This window comes from Hemiscyllium ocellatum, chromosome 16, assembly GCF_020745735.1.
Source record: "Hemiscyllium ocellatum isolate sHemOce1 chromosome 16, sHemOce1.pat.X.cur, whole genome shotgun sequence".
Lineage (NCBI taxonomy): Eukaryota > Metazoa > Chordata > Chondrichthyes > Orectolobiformes > Hemiscylliidae > Hemiscyllium > Hemiscyllium ocellatum.
The window spans coordinates 75221335-75241337 of record NC_083416.1 but is presented as its reverse complement, the minus strand read 5'-3'; the positions used below and the strand labels follow the sequence as shown (position 1 = coordinate 75241337).

At 40.2% G+C, this 20003-nt stretch overlaps 1 protein-coding gene across 5 annotated transcripts in view; it reads right to left on the bottom strand.

Annotated features, from left to right (window-relative positions):
- Positions 1-20003, bottom strand: part of rnf130 (ring finger protein 130) — a 153091-nt gene that overhangs the window by 10008 nt on the left and 123080 nt on the right. Inside the window, exons 7-9 of one of the 5 annotated variants that reach the window (XM_060837389.1) lie at positions 19473-19566; positions 14734-14793; positions 1764-1930 (exon numbers count right to left, since the gene is read on the bottom strand). The exons of 1 other annotated variant lie outside the window; for it this stretch is intronic. In XM_060837389.1, the coding sequence (XP_060693372.1) occupies positions 14766-14793; positions 19473-19566 (122 nt within the window). In that variant the 3' untranslated portion in view covers positions 1764-1930; positions 14734-14765. Of the gene's footprint in view, positions 1-1763; positions 1931-14733; positions 14794-19105; positions 19188-19472; positions 19567-20003 lie in introns of those variants that run through there. 3 more of the 5 variants (XM_060837390.1, XM_060837388.1, XM_060837386.1) reach the window with 3 other exon arrangements.

The window sequence follows — 20003 nt, the reverse complement described above, 5'->3', positions numbered from 1 at the left end:
AACAAATAAAGCACAAGTTAAATGAACTCAAAATACTCAACTTACCCATCATGTTTCTCTAAATTTTGCCAATGGCATCAGCAATCACAAGACACTGATTTATGGTAACTGACAACAGAATTAGAGGAAAATTGTGGAAAAGTATTTTCTGCATGCGGTGTGTTACAACATTTTGGAATACAATGCCTGAAAAGGTGGAGCAGGCTCAATGATAAGTTTAAAAATAATTAATTTACTTGGAAAAACAAGAACTGCACAGCAATGGGTCAACATCTAGGGAGTGGGAATAAATAGATAGCTCTTTCAAAAAGCTAACAAAGCATATGTGCCTTTGTACTCTATATAGTCAGTAACACTGATAGAAATTCTCCAAAATTTATTCTATATCGCCGAAGCTTAGGACTCAAACTCTATTTCGTTCCACAGCTTCACACACCATAGCCTCTGTAGTGACATTATTTTGATGAAGTGCAACTTCCAGAGTTCAGATTAGGACCATTGCTTTTTGTAGAATTGTTAGCCAGGAGCGTTTAGTTCTAAACACCGTTCAGCCTTCGTCCAAACATTAACAGAAGAGCTCAATTCTAAAAATGAGGCGAAAGTGACTAATACTGACATCAAAACAGCATTTAATCAATGACATCAAGGAGTCTGAACAAAGCTGAAATTAATGGGAACCAGAGGAAAGGTTTGAATCAGCTGGCATGACAGAAAAACTGAGGGAGGTTGTTGTGGTAATTGGAGGCCAACTATCTGAGTCCCAAGATATCATTGTGGATTTCCTGGTCCAACTATTTTCAAGTAATACATCAATGACATTACTACCATCACAAGGTGCAAAGGAATATGTTCGCTAATGATTGCAAAATATTCAATTTCATTCGCAACAATCCTGATAGTGAAGCAGTTCTTGCTTATATTCAGCCAGATTGGACTATCATTCAACTTTTAAGTCCCTTCACCATCAACTCACTAGCAACATTATGTACTGTTTATAGGATGCAACTCACCAAGTTTCTTCCGATAGCAACTTCCAAACCTGCAGTTTCTACCCGCTAGAAGGATAAAGGCGGCAAATGCACGATAACATCAACACCTACAGTTTCCTCTCAAAGCCACATTCCATCATGACTTGGAACTATATCATCCATCCTCTGCTGTCACTGGGCCAAAATAACATCCTTCCTAACAGCATAGTGGATGGCTTTGTCGCCCAGAGACAACAGCAGTTCAAGGAGGCAGCACACCACCACTTCCTCCAGAACAATTAGGGATAGGAATTAATCAGCTAGCAACATCAATATCCCTGAAAACAAATTTTAAAAAATGTTTGACTTCAGGAGGCTGAAGCATTTTCTGCTGAAGGCAGAATATGAGAAAATAATCTTGTTGGATGCGAACATTTATTTTCTTATTTGTAAATTGTTCATGATTTTGCTCATTTGTGATTCTTGCACACTGTACTATTTATTCAAGGAAACAATAACAGCACAAGATTCTTTAGATATTAAAATATGTACATAAGATGCGGGAAAGAAAACTCCAAGGTTGCATAAAATTAATCTAATTGGATTGAGACAGGATCTGTCTCGCAACATAAAATTATACAAAATTAAAATTTAATACTTGATCTTCAAAGTATGCATCCTTCAGGAGTAGGAGAGATTCCCCAACAGCAAATAACTTTAAAGCAAATTGTTTGCCAGCAATTAAGGAATCTCAGTATAATGAGTGCACAGACAAAAAAAAAAGCATAAAACAAATGTGGTTCCTTTTTTTATTGAAAGATATTTCTTACAAAGCTTTCATTGATGCATGTGAAAAAATAACATATAAAAAATAGATTTTGCTTTAGCAAAACTCTAGTAAAAGGAAGACATTTCCAAATTGTTTGTTGCTACAGCTGGATTGGATTCAATAGCACAGAGACCTGTGAACAGAAGGAAAACTTTATTAAAAATCATGCTGTAAAAATTTGGTACATTTAGTCTTTAAAATAAGCTTTTTAAATATATTGTTCTTTTATATTTTAACTGAACTGATATTTTAAATACAGATCAAGGTATAAACTTTGCTCAACTGAAGCAGGATTTGTTCTGTAAAATTCAAACTTTACTTGTTATTTTATGTATGGAGGAACCATTGTAAAATGAACTAAACCTCAAGTTAAACATCAAAACAATATCTGCTTGCCTCAGTTTGGTAAAAATCTCACCTCAAACAAAGTTATGCATTCAACTGGGACACTACTTAGACATATAAACTATACAGACACTTTATTAACTATACAGTGCTTTTTCAGAGATACTACCCTTTTTTTCTGATCATATCCATTTGCACAACAATCAAAATCAAAAATCCTGTTTGCTCAGTTTGAAGAGTCAACACCTGGGCTCGGGCCAAAAGCTCTTTTCAAACCTTCTGAACGGAGGCAGCCAAGTGTTCTTAGGTATACAACAGAGGAGAAAACATTTGGAATGATGAGCTCATCTGCAGAGTATTAAATTCTCTCACCTCAGTTTTAGGCAGCCAGCCCACTGGGATTGCATGGCTGATAAAACAGCTGTACTTCATTCCCTTATGCTTGCCTCAAGGGAGTATTATACTTATTGCATCTGTACTATTTTGCAATATCCATATTGATATCTTGTTTTAGTGTCAGGAAAGCTTATTAATAGTAATTACGTGCAATTAACACAGTAGAGGTACCTGATACATAATACAGCTTCAGGGTATCTATTTAAGTCTTTGAAATTCATTTGTTTTTAGTGGAGGGTTAATAAGAATCTAGTAACTCTAATTTTAAACAAAAGGAAAAAAGGACTGCAGATGCTGGAAACCATAAGCAAAAATGAAATTCGCTGGAAAAGCTCAGTAGATCTAATAGCATCATTTTTTTGTTTAAAATTAGAGTTACTGGATTCTTGTTAACCCTCAACAAAAAAAGAACAAATGAATTTGAGGTTTATAAAATTATGAGGGGCATGGATAAGATAAATAGACAAAGTCTTTTCCCTGGGGTAGGCAAGTTCAGAACTAGAGGGCATAGGTTTAGGGTGAGAGTAGAAAGATATAAAAGAGACCTAAGGGGCAACTTTTTCATGCAGAGGGTGGTACGTGTATGGAATGAGCTGCCAGAGGATGTGGTGGAGGCTGGTACAATTGCAACATTTAAGAGGCATTTGGATGTGTATGTGAATAGGAAGGGTTTGGAGGGATATGAGCTGGGTGCTGGCAGGTGGGACTAGATTGGGTTGGGATATCTGGTTGGCATGGACAGGTTGGACTGAAGAGTCTGTTTCCGTGCTGTACATCCCTAAGACTCTAATTTCAAAGACATATAAGCTCAACCATAGAGAATCTGAAGCTCCTTATGTTATTATATATCAAATACTTCTGCTGTGTTAAATTACACATAATTATCATTATTAAGCTTTCCTGACTCTAAAACAAGAAATCCATATTAGTATTTGCAAAATACAGTTGTAAGTATAATACGCCCTTGAGGCGAGCAGGAGGGAATGGAGTACAACTGATTGATCAACCAGAATCTGGCTCAGTAGATCTGGCAGTTCTGAAGAAAGGTCACTGGACCAGAAACGTTAACTCTGCTTTCTCTTGGAACCATAGACGGCCCCTTATTAAGCTGAAGAAGCTACAGCTTCCACAGGCAAGGGGAGGACTGGACTTCCCAGACTTTAGGAAATATCAGTTAAGCTCCCTACTAAGTTACATAGCTGATTGGGTTTCATCTGATCCACAATCAATTTGGCTGGATATCGAAGCCTCCCAAGTAAAATACCCACTTATTAACCTTTTATTTTCAGATAAGAGGAAAATCATTACAGACCACTGTAAAAATCCCATAATATTAAACACAATTAAGGCCTGGAATATAATGCGGCAAAATGAGGGTAACTCACATAAAACATCCCCCCATGCACCAATAGTAGGCGCATGGGGATTCCAACCGGGGATTACAGATGCCACCTTTAAACTCTGGAGATCCAGGGGCATCTCATGCTTAGGGGACCTATTTAAAGATGGGATCCTGATGTCCTTTGAGCAGCTGCGTCTGAAATTCGGAATACCTAATGGGGATCTCTTTCGATACTTCCAAGTTCGAGATTATATACAGAGGAAGACTACATTAATAGATAGTCTTTATAAATCAGACAGAGAACGTAATGTCTTACGACCAGCGGGGGCATCCTCCGTTAGTACTATATATCATTTGCTACATGATGGAGTCTCAGGAGACATGGATGACCTGCTTAAAACATGGGAGCAGGACTTGGGGCTAGAAATCTCTGAGGATATGTGGAATGACATTTGGGAAAATGCTAGAAGAATTGCTATCTGTAACAGAACTCAGGCTATCCAACTAAAGGTACTTCATAGGGCCCATATAGCTCCGGCTCGACTGGCAAAATTTAAGGCAGGAGCATCTCCAATGTGTCCCAAATGCAAAATAGAGGTGGGTACTCTTGCACATTGTCTGTGGACTTGTCAGAAAATCCGCAGATACTGGACTAAAGTGGCAAATACCCTGACAGAAATTTTAGGAACGGAAATTAGGGTGGACCCTGTATCTCTCCTTTTGGGCTTTTCGAACCTCTCATCTCTGGATATGCATGGGAAGAGACTATTTTCTATTCTCTCTTTCTGTGCAAGGAAAAATATTTTGGTGAACTGGGTGGCTGAGGGCCCCCCTGGACTTTCAAATTGGCACAAATTAATTATGGAATATATCCCCCTTGACTTCCTCACAAATATGGTGCACCGAAAGACTGAATTATTTTATAAAATATGGCAGCCCTTTTTGAATTATATAAATGCAGATATTTCGGCTATCCTAACAAGGGCTTTTATTTAGTGAAGATTTCAGACCGGGCTGCTCCGGGGCCCCTTGGGAGAGGAATCCTGCGCGAATACGGGTTTTATTATATTTGATGTTTATACATTCCGAGCATGTAAGAGACTTAGGTATACACTCTGGTTAGTTATAGGTTAGATTAGTAGAAAGTTGAGTATTTTTTTTCTTTCTTTTTTCGTTTTTTTTTCCTCTTTTTGTTTTCTTTCTTTCTCTTTTCTTTGTTAAATTATGACTATTGTATATATGATTTAATTGTACATCAATGTTTGTATTTGAGAGTTTTGTTTATTTTTGTAAATTTGCAAAAATGTTAAATTTCAATAAAAATATCTACAAAAAAAAACCTCTGCTTTCTCTGCACAGTTGCTGCTAGATCTGCTGAGCTTTTCCAGCAATTTCTGTTTTTGTTACTTCTAATGATAACATGCAACGATGTTTGCTTACTTCTTACTTCCCTTTGACAACTAAAAAATAAATTGATTTCAGTAGTAAATCTAACATATGGAATTTCATAGATTTTATCCTGCATTAAATACTTAACTATTAACTCAATGATTTTCAAAATTACAATTAAAATATACATAATAGGAGAGAGTCAAAACACATAAATGAAATATTAATTCTATTTCCTTTTCCTTGCATATGCAAAACATGATAGGTCAATTACACATTGACAGCAACCTCAAGGCCATATTTCATGACTAGAAATTTTATGGAACATGTCATCATCTGATTTTTTGATATTCATTCACAGGATGTTGACAAGGCTAACATTTATTGTTCATCCCTAACTGTCCTTGAGGCAACTGAAAGGTTCTTTGGACATAACAGAAGACATTTGTGTCAATCCTCATTCTTGTTGATCTGGAGTCACCCATCAGCAAGTACTAAGGAGAGCAGATTTACTTCAGTATAAGATATTAGTAAATCAGTTGGGATTTTGGTAGATTCATGGTCATACAGTCATACACAGACCCTTCAGTTCAAATAATCCATGCCAATCTTGTTCCCAAACTACACTACTCACACCTGCCTGCATTTGATCTATATCCCTCCAAAACTTTCCTATTCATGTACTTATCCAAAAGTGCTGAAAATGTATCTGTATCCTCTAGCAGGTCATTCCGCACACTAACCACTCTGTAAAAAAAAAAGAGTTGCCCCATATGTCCTTTTTAAATCTTTCTCCTCTCAACTTTAAAGCCTTAGGGAAATTACACCTATTTATCCATGCGCCTCATGATTTTATAAACATTATAAAAGGTTATCCTTCAGCCTCCCATGGTCCAGTGAAAGAAGTCCCAGTCTATTTTTATAACTCAAACACTCCATTCCTGCCAACATCCTCGTAAATCTTTTCTGAATATTCTCCAGTTTAATTATATCCTTTCTATAACAGGGTGACCAGAACTGCACACAGTATTCCTGAAGAGACCTTATCATTGTCCTGTACAACCTTAACATAATGTTCCAACTCATAAATTCAAAGGTCTGAGCAATAAAGGCAAGGCTTTTTAACCACCTGGTCCACTTGCGATGCAAATTTCAAAGAATTATGTACCTGAACTGTTAGGTCTCTCTGTTCTACAACACTACCCAGGACCCTGCCATGGATTATACAAGTCCTACCCTTGCTTGTTTTACCAAAAAGCAATACTTAGCATTTATCAAAACTAAACTCCATCTTATTGATCAAGATGTTAGTTGTCATCTCAGATAACTTCCTTTACTGTCCACTATGGCACAGTGGCTCAGCGGTTAGCACTGCTACTTCACAGCACCAGGGACCTGGATTCAATTCCAAACTTAGGCGACTCTGTTTGGAGTTTGCACATTCTCCCCATGTCTGCATGAGTTTCCGAGTCAAGATTAGAATGGAATGATTCCTGATGAAGGGCTTTTGCCCGAAACCTTGATTTTCCTGCTCCTCGGATGCTGCCTGACCTGCTGTGCTTTTTCAGCATCATTCTAATCTTGACTGATCTCCAGCATCTGCTCTCCTCACTTCCTCCAGGTGTTCCGGTTTCCTCTCACAATTCAAAGATGTGCAGGTCAGGCGAATTGGCCATGCTAAATTGCCCATAGTGTTCAGAGATGTGTAGGTTAGGTGCATTAGTCAACGGTAAATCTACAGTAATAGGGTAGGGGAATAGCTTGGTTGGGATTCTCTTTAGAGGGTTGTATGGACTTGTTGGGCTGAAAGGCCTGTTTCCACACGGTAGGGATTCTTCTTCTTCCATATACCACCAATTTTGATGTAATCCACAAACGCTCTGACCATGCCTCCTATTTTCTCATCCAAATCATTTATATGATATAAAAAACAAAAGTGGACCCAGTACGAATTCCTGTGGAATGCCACAGGTCGCAGGTCTCCAGTCTGAAAAACAACCTTCCATCACCACCCTCCGACCATCAAACTATTTTGCATCCAGTTGGCAAGCTCAGCTGAATCCCATATGATCTGACTTTACTAATTAGTCGATCATGCGGAACCTTATCAAAAACTTTTACTGCTCTGTCCTCAAAAACTTAAACAAATTAGTCAGATGCAATTTCCCTCTCACAAACCATGTTGACTATCCCTAATCATTCCTTGCCTCTCCAAATGCTTATACAGTAAATCCCATCTTTCAAAAACACCTCCAACAACTTACCCAACATAGACATCAGACTCACAGTTCTATACCTTCCAGGCTTCTCCTTACAACCTTTCTTCAATATAGGCACAACATTAGCCACTCTCCAGTCCTCCGGCACCTCATCCATAGTTACAGATGATACAAATATGACTTCTATAGGCCCGGTAATTTCTTTCTGAACTTCCTGCAACATCCTGGGATACACCTGATCAGGTCCTGGAGATTTATCCACCTTTTATATTTTCTAAGACTTCCCCTTCTGTAATATGAACTTTTCAAAACTCCAATAGTTATTTTTGTAAGTTCTTTAGCCTCCACTTCTTTGTCTACAGTAAAAACAGATGCAAAAAAAAATTAAGTATCTCTCCCATCTCCTGAGGTTCAACATAAAGACAACCTCGTTAAGCTTTAAGGGGCCCTATTCTCTCTCACAGTTGCTCTTTAGCTCTTAATATACTTAGAATCTCTTTGGATTACCCGTAACCTTATCTGCCAGGAGTATCTCATATGCCATATCTGCCTACCTGTTTTCCCTCTTTAGAATGCCCCTATACTCTTTATATTTCTTTTTTATTCTTGGCTAGAATCTCAACATCTTTATTCATCCATTGTTCCTTAATCGTACCTTTCACTCAAACAGGAACATAATGCCTCTGATCTCACAACTCTCTGCGTAAAGAACCCGCCTCTGACATCCCCTCTATACTTTCCGCCAAACAGCTTAAAACTATGACCCCTCATGTTAACAATTTCTGCCCTGGGAAAAAAAGTCTCTGGCTATCAACTCTGTCTATGCCTCTCATTATCTTGTACAACTCAATTAGGTCCCTTCTCTTCCTAAAAAAGTCCTAGCTCAGTCAACCTCTCTTCCTAAGATAAGCCCCTCCAGTCCAGGCAGCACCCTGGTAAACCTCCTCGAACTCTCTCCAAAGCATCCACATCTTTCCTATAACAGGGCGACCAGAACTGGACGCAGTATTCCAAGTGCAGTCTAACCAAAGTTTGATAGAGCTGCAACAAGATCTCACGGCTCTTAAACGCAATCCCCCTGTTAACGAAAGCCAAAACACCATGTGCTTTCTTAACAACCCTGTCCACTTGGGTGGCAATTTTAAGGGATCTAGGTACCTGCACACCAAGATTCCGCTGTTCCTCCACACTGCCAAGAATCCTGTCTTTAATCTTAACTTTTAGGTTCGACCTTCCAAAATGCATCACTTTGCATTTATCCAGGTTGAACTCCACCTGCCACCTCCCAGCCCATCTCTGCATCCTACAACAGTCCTCTATACTGTCAACGACAACTCCAACCTTTGTCATCTGCAAACTTGCTAACCCATCCTTCAATCTCCTCATCCAAGTCATTAATAAAAATTACAAAGAGTAGAGGCCCAAGAACAGAGCCCTGTGGAACACCACTCACCACTGACTTCCAGGCAGAATACTTTCCTTCCACTACCACTCGTTGTCTTCTGTCAACCAACCAATTCTGTATCCAGACAGCTAAATTTACTGTATCCCATTCCTCCTGACCTTCTGAACGAGCCTACCATGGGGAACTTTATCAAATGCCTTGCTAAAGTCCATATACACCACATCCACCGCTCGACCCTCAACAACTTGTCTAGTAACATCCTCAAAGAACTCAATAAGATTTGAGAGGCATGACCTGCCCCTCACAAAGCGGTGCTGACTGCATTTAATCAAGCCATGCTCTTCCAGATGGTCATTAATCCTATCCCTCAGACTCCTTTTTAACATTTTGCAGACGACAGACGTGAGACTGACTGGTCTGTCATTGCTGGGGATTTCCCTATTTCCTTTCTTGAAGGGAGGAATTACATTTGCCTCCCTCCAGTCCTCAGGTACGACTCCGGTGGAGAGCGAGGATGCAAAGATCTTCACAAGCGGTGAAGCAATCAAATTTCTTGCTTCCCAAAGCAGCCGAGGACAAATCTGGTCTGGCCTAGGCGACTTGTCAATCTTAATGTTTGTCAAAATTTTCAGCACATCAGCTTCTCAATCTCCATCCTTTCCAGCATGCTTACCTGCTCCTCAATGGTTTCATTCACTACAAGATCCTTTTCTTTAGTAAAGATGGAAGCAAAAAACTCATTTAGGGCTTCCCCTACTTCCTCAGACTCTATACACAAGTTCCCTATGCTATCGCTGATTGGCCCTACTCTTTCTTTGATCATTCTCTTATTCCTCACATACGTGTAAAATGCCTTTGTATTCTCCCTAATCCTTCCTGCCAAGCCTTTTTTGTGCCCCCTCCTGGCTCTCCTTAGACCATTTTTGAACTCCTTCCTCACCTGCCTATAATTCTCTTGCTTCCTTCACCTTATGTAAGCTGCCTTCTTTCTTTTGACGAGAAGCTCCTCTGCTCTTGTCATCCAAGGTTCCTTTATCTTACACCTTTTTGCCTGTCTCAGAGGAACACATTTACACATCACTCGCAACTGTTCCTTAAACAGTCTCCATATGACATATAGTGCCCTTTCCATGGAACAATTGCTCCCAGTCCATGCTTCCCAACTCACATCCGATAGCATTATAGTTTCCTTTTCCCCAATTAAATATCCTCCCATTGTGCCTGCTTCCCTCCTCCTCCATAGCTATGTAGAATGTGAGGCAGTTGTGGTCATTATCACCAAAATGCTCTCCCACTGCAATATCTGATAGCTCATTGCCGAACACCAAATCCAAAATGGCCTCTCCCCTTGCCGGCCTGTTAGGAAACCCTCCTGACAAAAACAGCTCCTTCCAAACCATCTGCTCGAAGGAGGTTCCAATCAAAATTAGGAAAGTTAAAGTCACCCATTACAACAACCCTACTACATTCACACTTTTCCAAAATCTGCCGACCTAGGCTTTCTTCAATCTCCCTGCTGCTATTGGGGGGCCTGTAGTAAACCCCTAATGAGGTGACTGCTCCCTTACTGTTCCTAAGGGCTTATGCTCGAAACGTCGAATTCTCTATTCCTGAGATGCTGCCTAACCTGCTGTGCTTTGACCAGCAACACATTTGCAGCTGTGATCTCCAGCATCTGCAGACCTCATTTTTTACTCTAATTTCCACCCATACTGACTCAGGCAGATCCTCCTCGACAATGGTAACTTCTGTAGCTGTGATACCCTCTCTGATTAGCAGTGCTACACCCCCTCCTCTTTTTTTCTCCCCCACCTCCCTGTTATTTCTAAATGTTCTAAACCCTGGAACATCCAGCAACCATTCCTGCCCCTGAGAAACCCACGTCTCTGTTATGGCCACAACATCATAGCACCAGGTACTGATCTATGCTCTAAGCTCATCACTTTTATTCCTGATACTCCTTGCATTAAAGCAAACACACTTTAACCGATCCCTTGGTTCTTTCCCAGGAAATTCCTTCCCTCTGGCTGCGCTACCTCTTGCTATTGCCTCATCTCCATCAACTCTCACCACCGGTATATAGCTCAGGTTTCCATGCCTCACGCCACCGCCACCCCCACCCCCAACACCCGCCATACTAGTTTAAACTTATCATACTTTTGAAAGCCTTCCACTTGTCAATTTTCCCTTTACCTGAAAACTGTCTACTCCGACCAATTTTAGAAAATCACTCTTACTGATTAATTAGTTAAATTTAAATTCCACAACTGCAGTGATGTGATTCAAACTTTCTCCAGATTGCTGACTATTAGTTCAATGATGCAAATATGTTGCTGGTTAAAGCACAGCAGGTTAGGCAGCATCCAAGGAATAGGAAATTCGACGTTTCGGGCATAAGCCCTTCATCAGGAATGATGTTCAATGAGGTAACCATAACACTAGAATATTCCCTAATTGGAAAATTTTAAGATGATGAAACATTAAAGAAATCATCAAGAATGGCCTGGATAAAAAAGTATTTATTTACATGTTGAAAAATAATAAGAAGTTCTGTATGGAGTATGGAGTCTCTCTCTCTCGCTCTTTCTCTCTCTCACTCACACACGTAGTATAATTTGTTGCTTCTTTTGAAATTTGGCATTCTTGTGTTTGTCTTGATGAGTGCAAGATAAAAATCTTTGACAACAATGTTGTTTTCAACAGTGCTTTCATTAACCCTTTTACTTCACTTTCATAGAGTTTCAGAGGACACAATAGTTTTGAGCTGCACATCTATAGATCTTTACCATTAGTGAGTTAAAATGTTGGAACACCTTAAACAATATTGCGACAATACTTTCACCACATGAAGTTGATACTTCAAAGTTATCTAACAAATCTTTCAAATACAGCTGCTGATGAGCAATAAGTGCTTTGCCAGGCTAACCTTGAGGCAGACATTTAAAAGATTAATTAAAAAATGTGGAAGAGAGAAAACTAAAGTCATGGAAATTATGAACGAAAACAAATAATGACAGAACCAAATGATGTTGCAGCTGTGGAGTGAGTTTGGTTAAATCCCATGTTTCGGCTCTGTGAAAATTATTAACTTATAAAGAAGTAATACAGCTCGTAAACTGGGTAGAGAAAGGAGAAGGAGGAACAATCCGAGCTTGGAGGATTGGAAATTATTTAAATTACAGAAACAATAATGGAATGACTAAAAAGTGAGAAATTAGAGAAGCAGGATAATGTATAAGAGGCTCGGAGATATATGAATGATTATAGCAGAGAGAAAGGTGAGATTAGAAATTCTGACAAAGCAGAAAAAAGGTTTAACGGAATATAGCAGAAGGTGACAGCCAAGGTAACTGGAGTGGAGTGTTGTCAGAATTTGATTCTCTTCCAGATTTCTAGCATCCAAAGTATTCTTATGTCTTATAAATTATGACGTGGGTGATGACATGCTTAGATTTTAATAGCACAGATTCCAAAAAGAAGCAAAGACTAGAGGATTTTCCGTGAACAAATGAGCTATGTAGTTTGTGGCACTTATGAACCTTGAACAAAATGCTTGAAAGTTGAACATTTTAAATAACTTAGTTGGAAATCTAGATCAGAAGATCAATAAACATAATATTGCAGGGAATTCTCTCAGTCTCTTTAGTAACATTTATCATCAACATACATAATTAAAGCAAGTTATCTAGTTATTAGCTGTTGAGGCTCTTGCTGTGCCCAAATTGGCTGCCATATTTACTAGATTACATCCACAACTATGCATCAATAAATACTTCACTGGCTAAAGGTTCTTTGGGTATACCAAGGCCACAAGAAGTATTGAAAGAATTGCAAGTCTTCCTTGAATATTAGAAAGAAGACATGCACGGTATGATGAGACATCACTTAGAAATAAGTGTGATAGGTGGATCACATATGAATTTCCAGTTTTTCCATGTCCTACATCTCGATATATACAATGTTTGAACAGTTTATCCAAAAGGCAGCAGTATTTTAAGTATGTCACAATTGGACTTGCTAGACTATTAGAACATTTGCCATAAAAAAAGTTTCTGGCTTTTTCAATCATCCGCAATGATGTGCAACATGAAGGACTGGATATTAAGGCAGTGTGATCTGGCAGATTCCAATACACTTTGTGCACAGTTGAATCAGCAATGGAGATGAGATGAGATAATTATGAATGAAAATAATCAATATGAAGAGACAAGAGAAGATAGGGCTCAAATTAATGGAAATATCCAGGAAATGAGCCATTAATTCAAAGAGGTCTAAATTAATTGATTAGGAGCAATTTGATGAAAAAAAAGATTATTAAAGATCAGTGACCTTTGAAAAGATTTGAAGCTTAGCTTAATTACAGATGTATAATCTCATACTGCTTAAAGACAATGAGTGAAATGTAATGCTTCTGCCAGGAGTCTGTTGGGAGCTATGGTGCAAGATGGTGAGAATTGGAGGAAAGGTCAAGGACAGTTTTCCCACCTGGAAGCCAGCTGAAGGCCCTAAGTAACCACTCTAGTGCATCATACTTCCACCATTGATGGATGGGGCCACATGGACATACTGAGGTGAGCATGCCTGCTACTTGGTGGCAAAGATCCTTCATGCTTTGGTAGCCTGTACTTAATGGAGAGGTCCATTAAAGGCAATGGCCAATCACAGGGAGGCTCCACTCTCTCTTTCAACAGTACATATTCGCGCTCTCACTGGGCCTCCCCGACCTGCCCTAATGACACTTTTCATCCAGTAACCCACAAGGATTCTGCCTACTGCATTAATGAGAGCAGCCATTATTAATGGAAATGCTGCTGGTACTGAAGATTGCTTGCCTCAGATTGGCACACAGTTCTCAGGAGGTGGGACATCTGAAGATGTAGACAACATTGTTAACAAGTACCTGTTTCCATTACATAACTTGGGAAGGTGCAAGGGAGGCTGTTTCGTTTTCTTAAAAAAAAAGTATTTCACAGCATGTGGAATTGTCAGGACTTGTTATTCATCCCTAATGTCCCTTGAAAAGGCGATGATCTATCTTCTTCGACCACTGACATTGTTAGGGAGGGAATTCCATGGCTGTGATCCAGTGATAGTAAAGTTATATAGTTCCAAGTTAGGAACTATAACCATATTTACATGGCTAGTCCAATTCAGAATCAGGTCAACAGTAACCCTCAGGATATTGACAATAGGGTTTCACAGCTAATAGTAATGACATTGAATATCAAGGGGCAACAATAAGATCCTCTTCTTGAAATGGTAATTGCCTGGCCCTTGGATTGCCACTTATCAGCTCAAGGAGGGTATGAAACAATTGTCCAGCCAGCAGACAATTCCACTACACCATGTGGTAAGTTTTAAATAGATTCTAAAACTTGACAGGTGAAATAAAATAGGAAGAATGAAGAAATATTGCACAAAATATTTTTACACATCATTATCACCACAGGCAAATACTCCCACATACTATTGCTCTGAACTGGAACTGGGTTATCCTTCAAAACAAAACCTTAATTTACAGGGTTCCTAAAGCTCTCAGTGGGAACAATTCAGTCATGACAAAGCACTTTTACACTTTCCCCAGAGAGACAGGTCTGATTTCTTTTTACATGTTTTTAAGGTGTAACATACTATCACTACAAGAATCCATTTTCAGGAGGCTGTCAAGGTGAAATGTATAGTTCAATTGCCATCCTCCCTCTGGATCTAATCCACTAAAATGTATTTGAAAAGGATGTTTTCAGTGAATCCTATAGAAAAGCATTCATCCAAAATCAAATACCTTTAAAATTGATATGGTGAAAGTCCATTGGCAAAGTACTCGCCATGGTGGTACTTACCTGTTCAATTATCTTCTTTCATTTCCAATCTTTCACAACTGTATTGTCTCACTTTCATATCTAAAATGGGAATCATACTGTTCACTTAACTTGTGTAATCTCAATTTCATTGAATGATTTCAGATTATCTGCCTTTTGTAGGTTGTTCATAACATGCAAGAGTAAATAATTTTCAGAAATTTCAAATCACACCTACCTTTCTAAAAATAATACTGTAATAGATACATACAGTTTAGTTTCAATTCATCTGCTACAATTTATTGCTTGTAAATCAATGACCTCAAACAAGTCTTAGGCTAATTTTGGATCAATTATACCATCATTCTAATGGCACAATAAATATTTGATATTTATCAAAGTTTACCATAATTGGAAACCGGCAGTTTCTTTCTGCTTCCCCACGATGAATTGTGTTTGTTTCCATCCTACTTCCCCCATTTTAACATTCTAGCATTGACGGAAATCTCCTGGGCTTTGAAAAACATTAAGTGTATAGATAGTGTGTGTCCAGAATGAGGCCTTCAAAATCAGAGGCATGACATTCAAGAGAGAAGCTGGGAGGCAGTTCATGCACATTGTGAAAGAAATTGGGACCCCCTCCCAGAAAAAGCAATAGGTGTTAACTCAATTAATAATTTTACACCTGAAATTGATAGGTATCTTACTAGACACAAGTTAAGGAATATGGAGACAAGGCAGGTAGATGGAGTTAAGAGACTGTTAGCCATGATCTTATTAAATAGCAGAGTAGACTTGAGGGGCTGAATGGTCACCTGCTGTTTTTTGTTTTAGTAGTTTTAGGGATGTGGGCATTGCTGATAGGAGAACATTTATTGTCCACCCTTAACTGTCCTCAGAAAAATGGTGGTGAACCACCTTCATGAGTTAATGCAATCTATATGGTCCAGGTATACAGAGTATTATGAACGAAGGAACTTGAATTCTGATCCAGCGACGGTTCCAAATCAGCATGATGTGCAACTTTGAGGGAAACTTGCAGCTAGCGGAGTTCCTAAGCTGTCTTGGATGGTATGGAACTTCTTGAGCATTGTTGGAACTGCACTCATCGAAGAAAAGTGGATGACATTGCATTTCTGAAGTTTTGCCCTGTAGATAGCAGGCAGGCTTTGGGGGAGAAGTGCTTGTTACCAGTACTCTCAGTTTATTGCTCTAGTAGCCAGTGTAACATAAGTGTAAAACTGAAATGAAAAGCTATGACAATCTTCTGCAAACAGCCCCATTTGCAATGTTTGACAGTAGGGGGTTCAGTGATTCCATTCGACCATGGAGAGATAGTTAGATCCTCTCTTGTTTGTGATGGGCATTGACTAACAATTATGTATCTTGTATGTTCTTGCCAATATATTGTTTTGAAGTACACAGGGCAACCCCGTATCCGTGGAATCGTTTTCTGCGGTTTCAGTTACATATTATAGGGAACCTTCCAGAACCAGGGAGCTGCTGGAAAGGTATGTTTGCCATTGAAATGAATGGGTTCGCTCCTATCTGCAGTTAGTCTTGGAACGTATCCCCTTCGAGTTGCGGGGGGGGGGGTTTCTACTATACTTAGAGTTTCCACTCAGTTTGCTGTTCTTAAATGTGTGAAAGAAATGTGATAATGAATAGCTATCGACAATGATGTCACTGTACGCAGCCAGAAAGCTGCTGGCCATCTAACTACGTAGAAATTTACCACCTCCGCTGAGTTTGAACTAGTATGATATAAATGAAGGGAATGCCAAAACACACCTAGTTTCCTGCATTTCTTCATCATTAAACTTACAGCCCGCTTTGGATTTTTACATGACTGAGCTCCTACGTTCTTTATTAAAATTCAATCTTGGGACGTAGGTATCATTTTGGCTGGCCAGCATTTTTGCCCATCCCGAATTTCCATTGAAAAGATGGTGATGACTGCCTTCTTGAACAAATGCAATCCTGAACTGTAGGTAGACCCATAATGCCATAAGGATTAAACGATGGTAATGTCATTTTGTATTAAAGGGCAGTGGTTAGATTGCCTGATGTAAATGTTACTTGCCATTTTCATCTCAAGTGTAGATATTGTCCAGGTCATGTTGCATATGAACATGGGCTGCTCTAGTATCTGAGTAGTCAATATTTAATTTAGCATATATAAATCCTTCCTATCGGAAAGATGTTGTGAAACTTGAAAGGGTTCAGAAAAGATTTACAAGGATGTTGCCAGGGTTGGAGGATCTGAGCTACAGGGAGAGGCTGAACAAACTCGGGCTGTTTTCCCTGGAATGTCGGAGGCTGAGGGGTGACCTTATAGAGGTTTACAAAATTATGAGGGGCATGGATAAGATAAATAGACAAAGCATTTTCCCTGGAGTAGGGGAGTCCAGAACTAGAGGGCATAGGTTTATGGTGAGAGGGGAAAGATATAAAAGAGACAACTTTTTCATGTAGAGGGTGCTACGTGTATGGAATGAGCTGCCAGAGGAGGCTGGTACAATTGCAACATTTAAGAGGCATTTGGATGTGTATATTAATAGGAAGGGTTTGGAGGGATATGGGCCAGGTGCTGGCAGGTGGGTTAGATTGGGTTGGGATACCTGGTCGGCATGGACGGGTTGGACTGAAGGGTCTGTTTCCATGCTGTACATCTCTGTGACTCTATGACATTCCACCCTGACCTTAAATTTACCTGGACCATCTCTGACACCTCCCTCCCCTTCCTGGACCTCTCCATCTCCATTAATGACGACTGACTTGACACTGACATTTTTTTACAAACCCACCGACTCCCACAGCTACCTGGATTACACCTCTTCCCACCCTATCTCTTGCAAAAATGCCATCCCGTATTCCCAATTCCTCCGCCTCCGCTGTATCTGCTCCCAGGAGGACCAGTTCCACCATAGAACACACCAGATGGCATCCTTCTTTAGAGGCCGCAATTTCCCTTCCCACGTGGTTAAAGATGCCCTCCAACGCATCTCGTCCACATCCCGCACCTCCGCCCTCAGACCACACCCCTCCAACCGTAACAAGGACAGAACGCCCCTGGTGCTCACCTTCCACCCTACTAACCTTCGCATAAACCAAATCATCCGCCGACATTTCCGCCACCTCCAAAAAGACCCCACCACCAGGGATATATTTCCCTCCCCACCCCTTTCCGCCTTCCGCAAAGACCGTTCCCTCCGTGACTACCTGGTCAGGTCCATGCCCCCCTACGACCCACCCTCCCATCCTGGCATTTTCCCCTGCCACAGCAGGAACTGTAAAACCTGTGGCCACACCTCCTTCCTCACCTTTATCCAAGGCCCTAAAGGAGCCTTCCACATCCATCAAAGTTTTACCTGCACATTCACTAATATCATTTCTTGTATCCGTTGCTCCCGATGCGGTCTCCTCTACATTGGGGAGACTGGGCGCCTCCTAGCAGAGCGCTTTAGGGAACACCTCCGAGACACCCGCATCAATCAACCACACCACCCCGTGGCCCAATATTTCAACTCCTCCTCCCATTCTGCCGAGGACATGGAGGTCCTGGGCTTCCTTCACCGCCGCTCCCTCACCACCAGACGTCTGGAGGAAGAATGCCTCATCTTCTGCCTCGGAACGCTTCAACCCCAGGGCATCAATGTGGACTTCAATAGCTTCCTCATTTCCCCTTCCCCCACCTCATCCTAGTTCCAAACTTCCAGCTCAGCACTGTCCCCATGACTTGTCCGGACTTGTCCGACCTGCCTAGCTCCTTTTCCACCTATCCACTCCACCCTCTCGACCCTGACCTATCACCTCATCGCCTTTCCCACTCACCCATTGTACTCTATGCTACTCTCTCTCCACTCCCACCTTCCTCTAGCTTATCTCTCCAAGCTTCCAGCTCACTGCCTTTATTCCTGATGAAGGACTTTTGCCCGAAACGTCGATTTCGCTGCTCGTTGGATACTGCCTGAACTGCTGTGCTCTTCCAGCACCACTGATCCAGAATCTGGTTTTTAGCATCTTCAGTCATTGTTTTTACCACCCTGGGTTGGGATATCTGGTCGGCATGGACGAGTTGAACCGAAGGGTTTGTTTCCATGCTGTACATCTCTATGACTCTATAAATCAGAGTGTACCTCTACTGTGTAGCCAGATCTGTAAGCAGTTAGTGCTTGGATGTAAATGTAGTTTTTCTTTTAAAATAGCTGTAACTGGATTAAAGGCGTTAGCTCTGCTTTAAAAGGCCAATGATCCAAAATCATGGGGTGGAGGTGCCAGTGTTGGACTGGGGTGGACAAAGTCAGAAGTCAGACAACACTAGTTTACGGTCCAACAGGTTTATTTTAAATCACAAGCTTTCAGAACATTATGCCTTCGTCAGGTGAATTGATCCAAAATCAGTTTGGCTCACCTGCCGAACCAGTTCTTACTGGATTCAATAAGTTGGTACCATTATATTATACAAATATCCAGAAATAAATTGCATTACCACCCTGGGGAATTAAGAACAAACTACAATAATTAATTCTGAATGGCGAAAATATTACTTGTTTTCCATTTATTAATTTTCTTAAACAAGCTTTTCAGAGTAGATTACAAAGTAACAGAGTTTAGATTAAGTAGTCAAATAGTTAAGTGAGAAACATTCTCTGTTTCATAACATTCACTGAGAGTATAGGCAAGAAACCTCCAAAAAGGCAAGCTACAAATCAACATAATCCAAATGTCACCTAGAAAACATATATGAAATATAAAATGGGAATTGACGGAATACTTACTCATCTTCTGCTGTGCCTGTGGTTGCTTTGATTATCATGTAGAAGAGAGTGAGAGCGCTAAGCACACCAAAACTTGCGATAATAAGCCATTCTTCTGTTAACAAAGGAAAGGTAAATCACTCTGGGCACGGTATGTGAAAAATGATGTGAATCCCCTATGCAGCAGCAGCGGTGGCAGCACAAGTGAGCATGTCTAAGAAAATATCGATTAGACATGAAAGCAGAATCAACAACAGTGCAGTGCAAGGAAATGGTGAGCAGGTTTGACAGGCATCCAAAAATCACACTTCATTGGCCCTACTTCACACCTTTCCAGTGCTGTTCAATGACAACAACTATAAATGTTACCATTTAAAATGATTCCTGTACATTTCTAAAATAAAACAGGTCTTAAGCAAAAGGACCAAGGACATTGCTAATTAGTTAACTCTCCTATATTACAATGACCAGCCAGTCAGTTATAACACCAATATATATTCAATGTGGTGCATTAATTTCCAAAACGCACTTCACAGCACAAAAATGCAATAT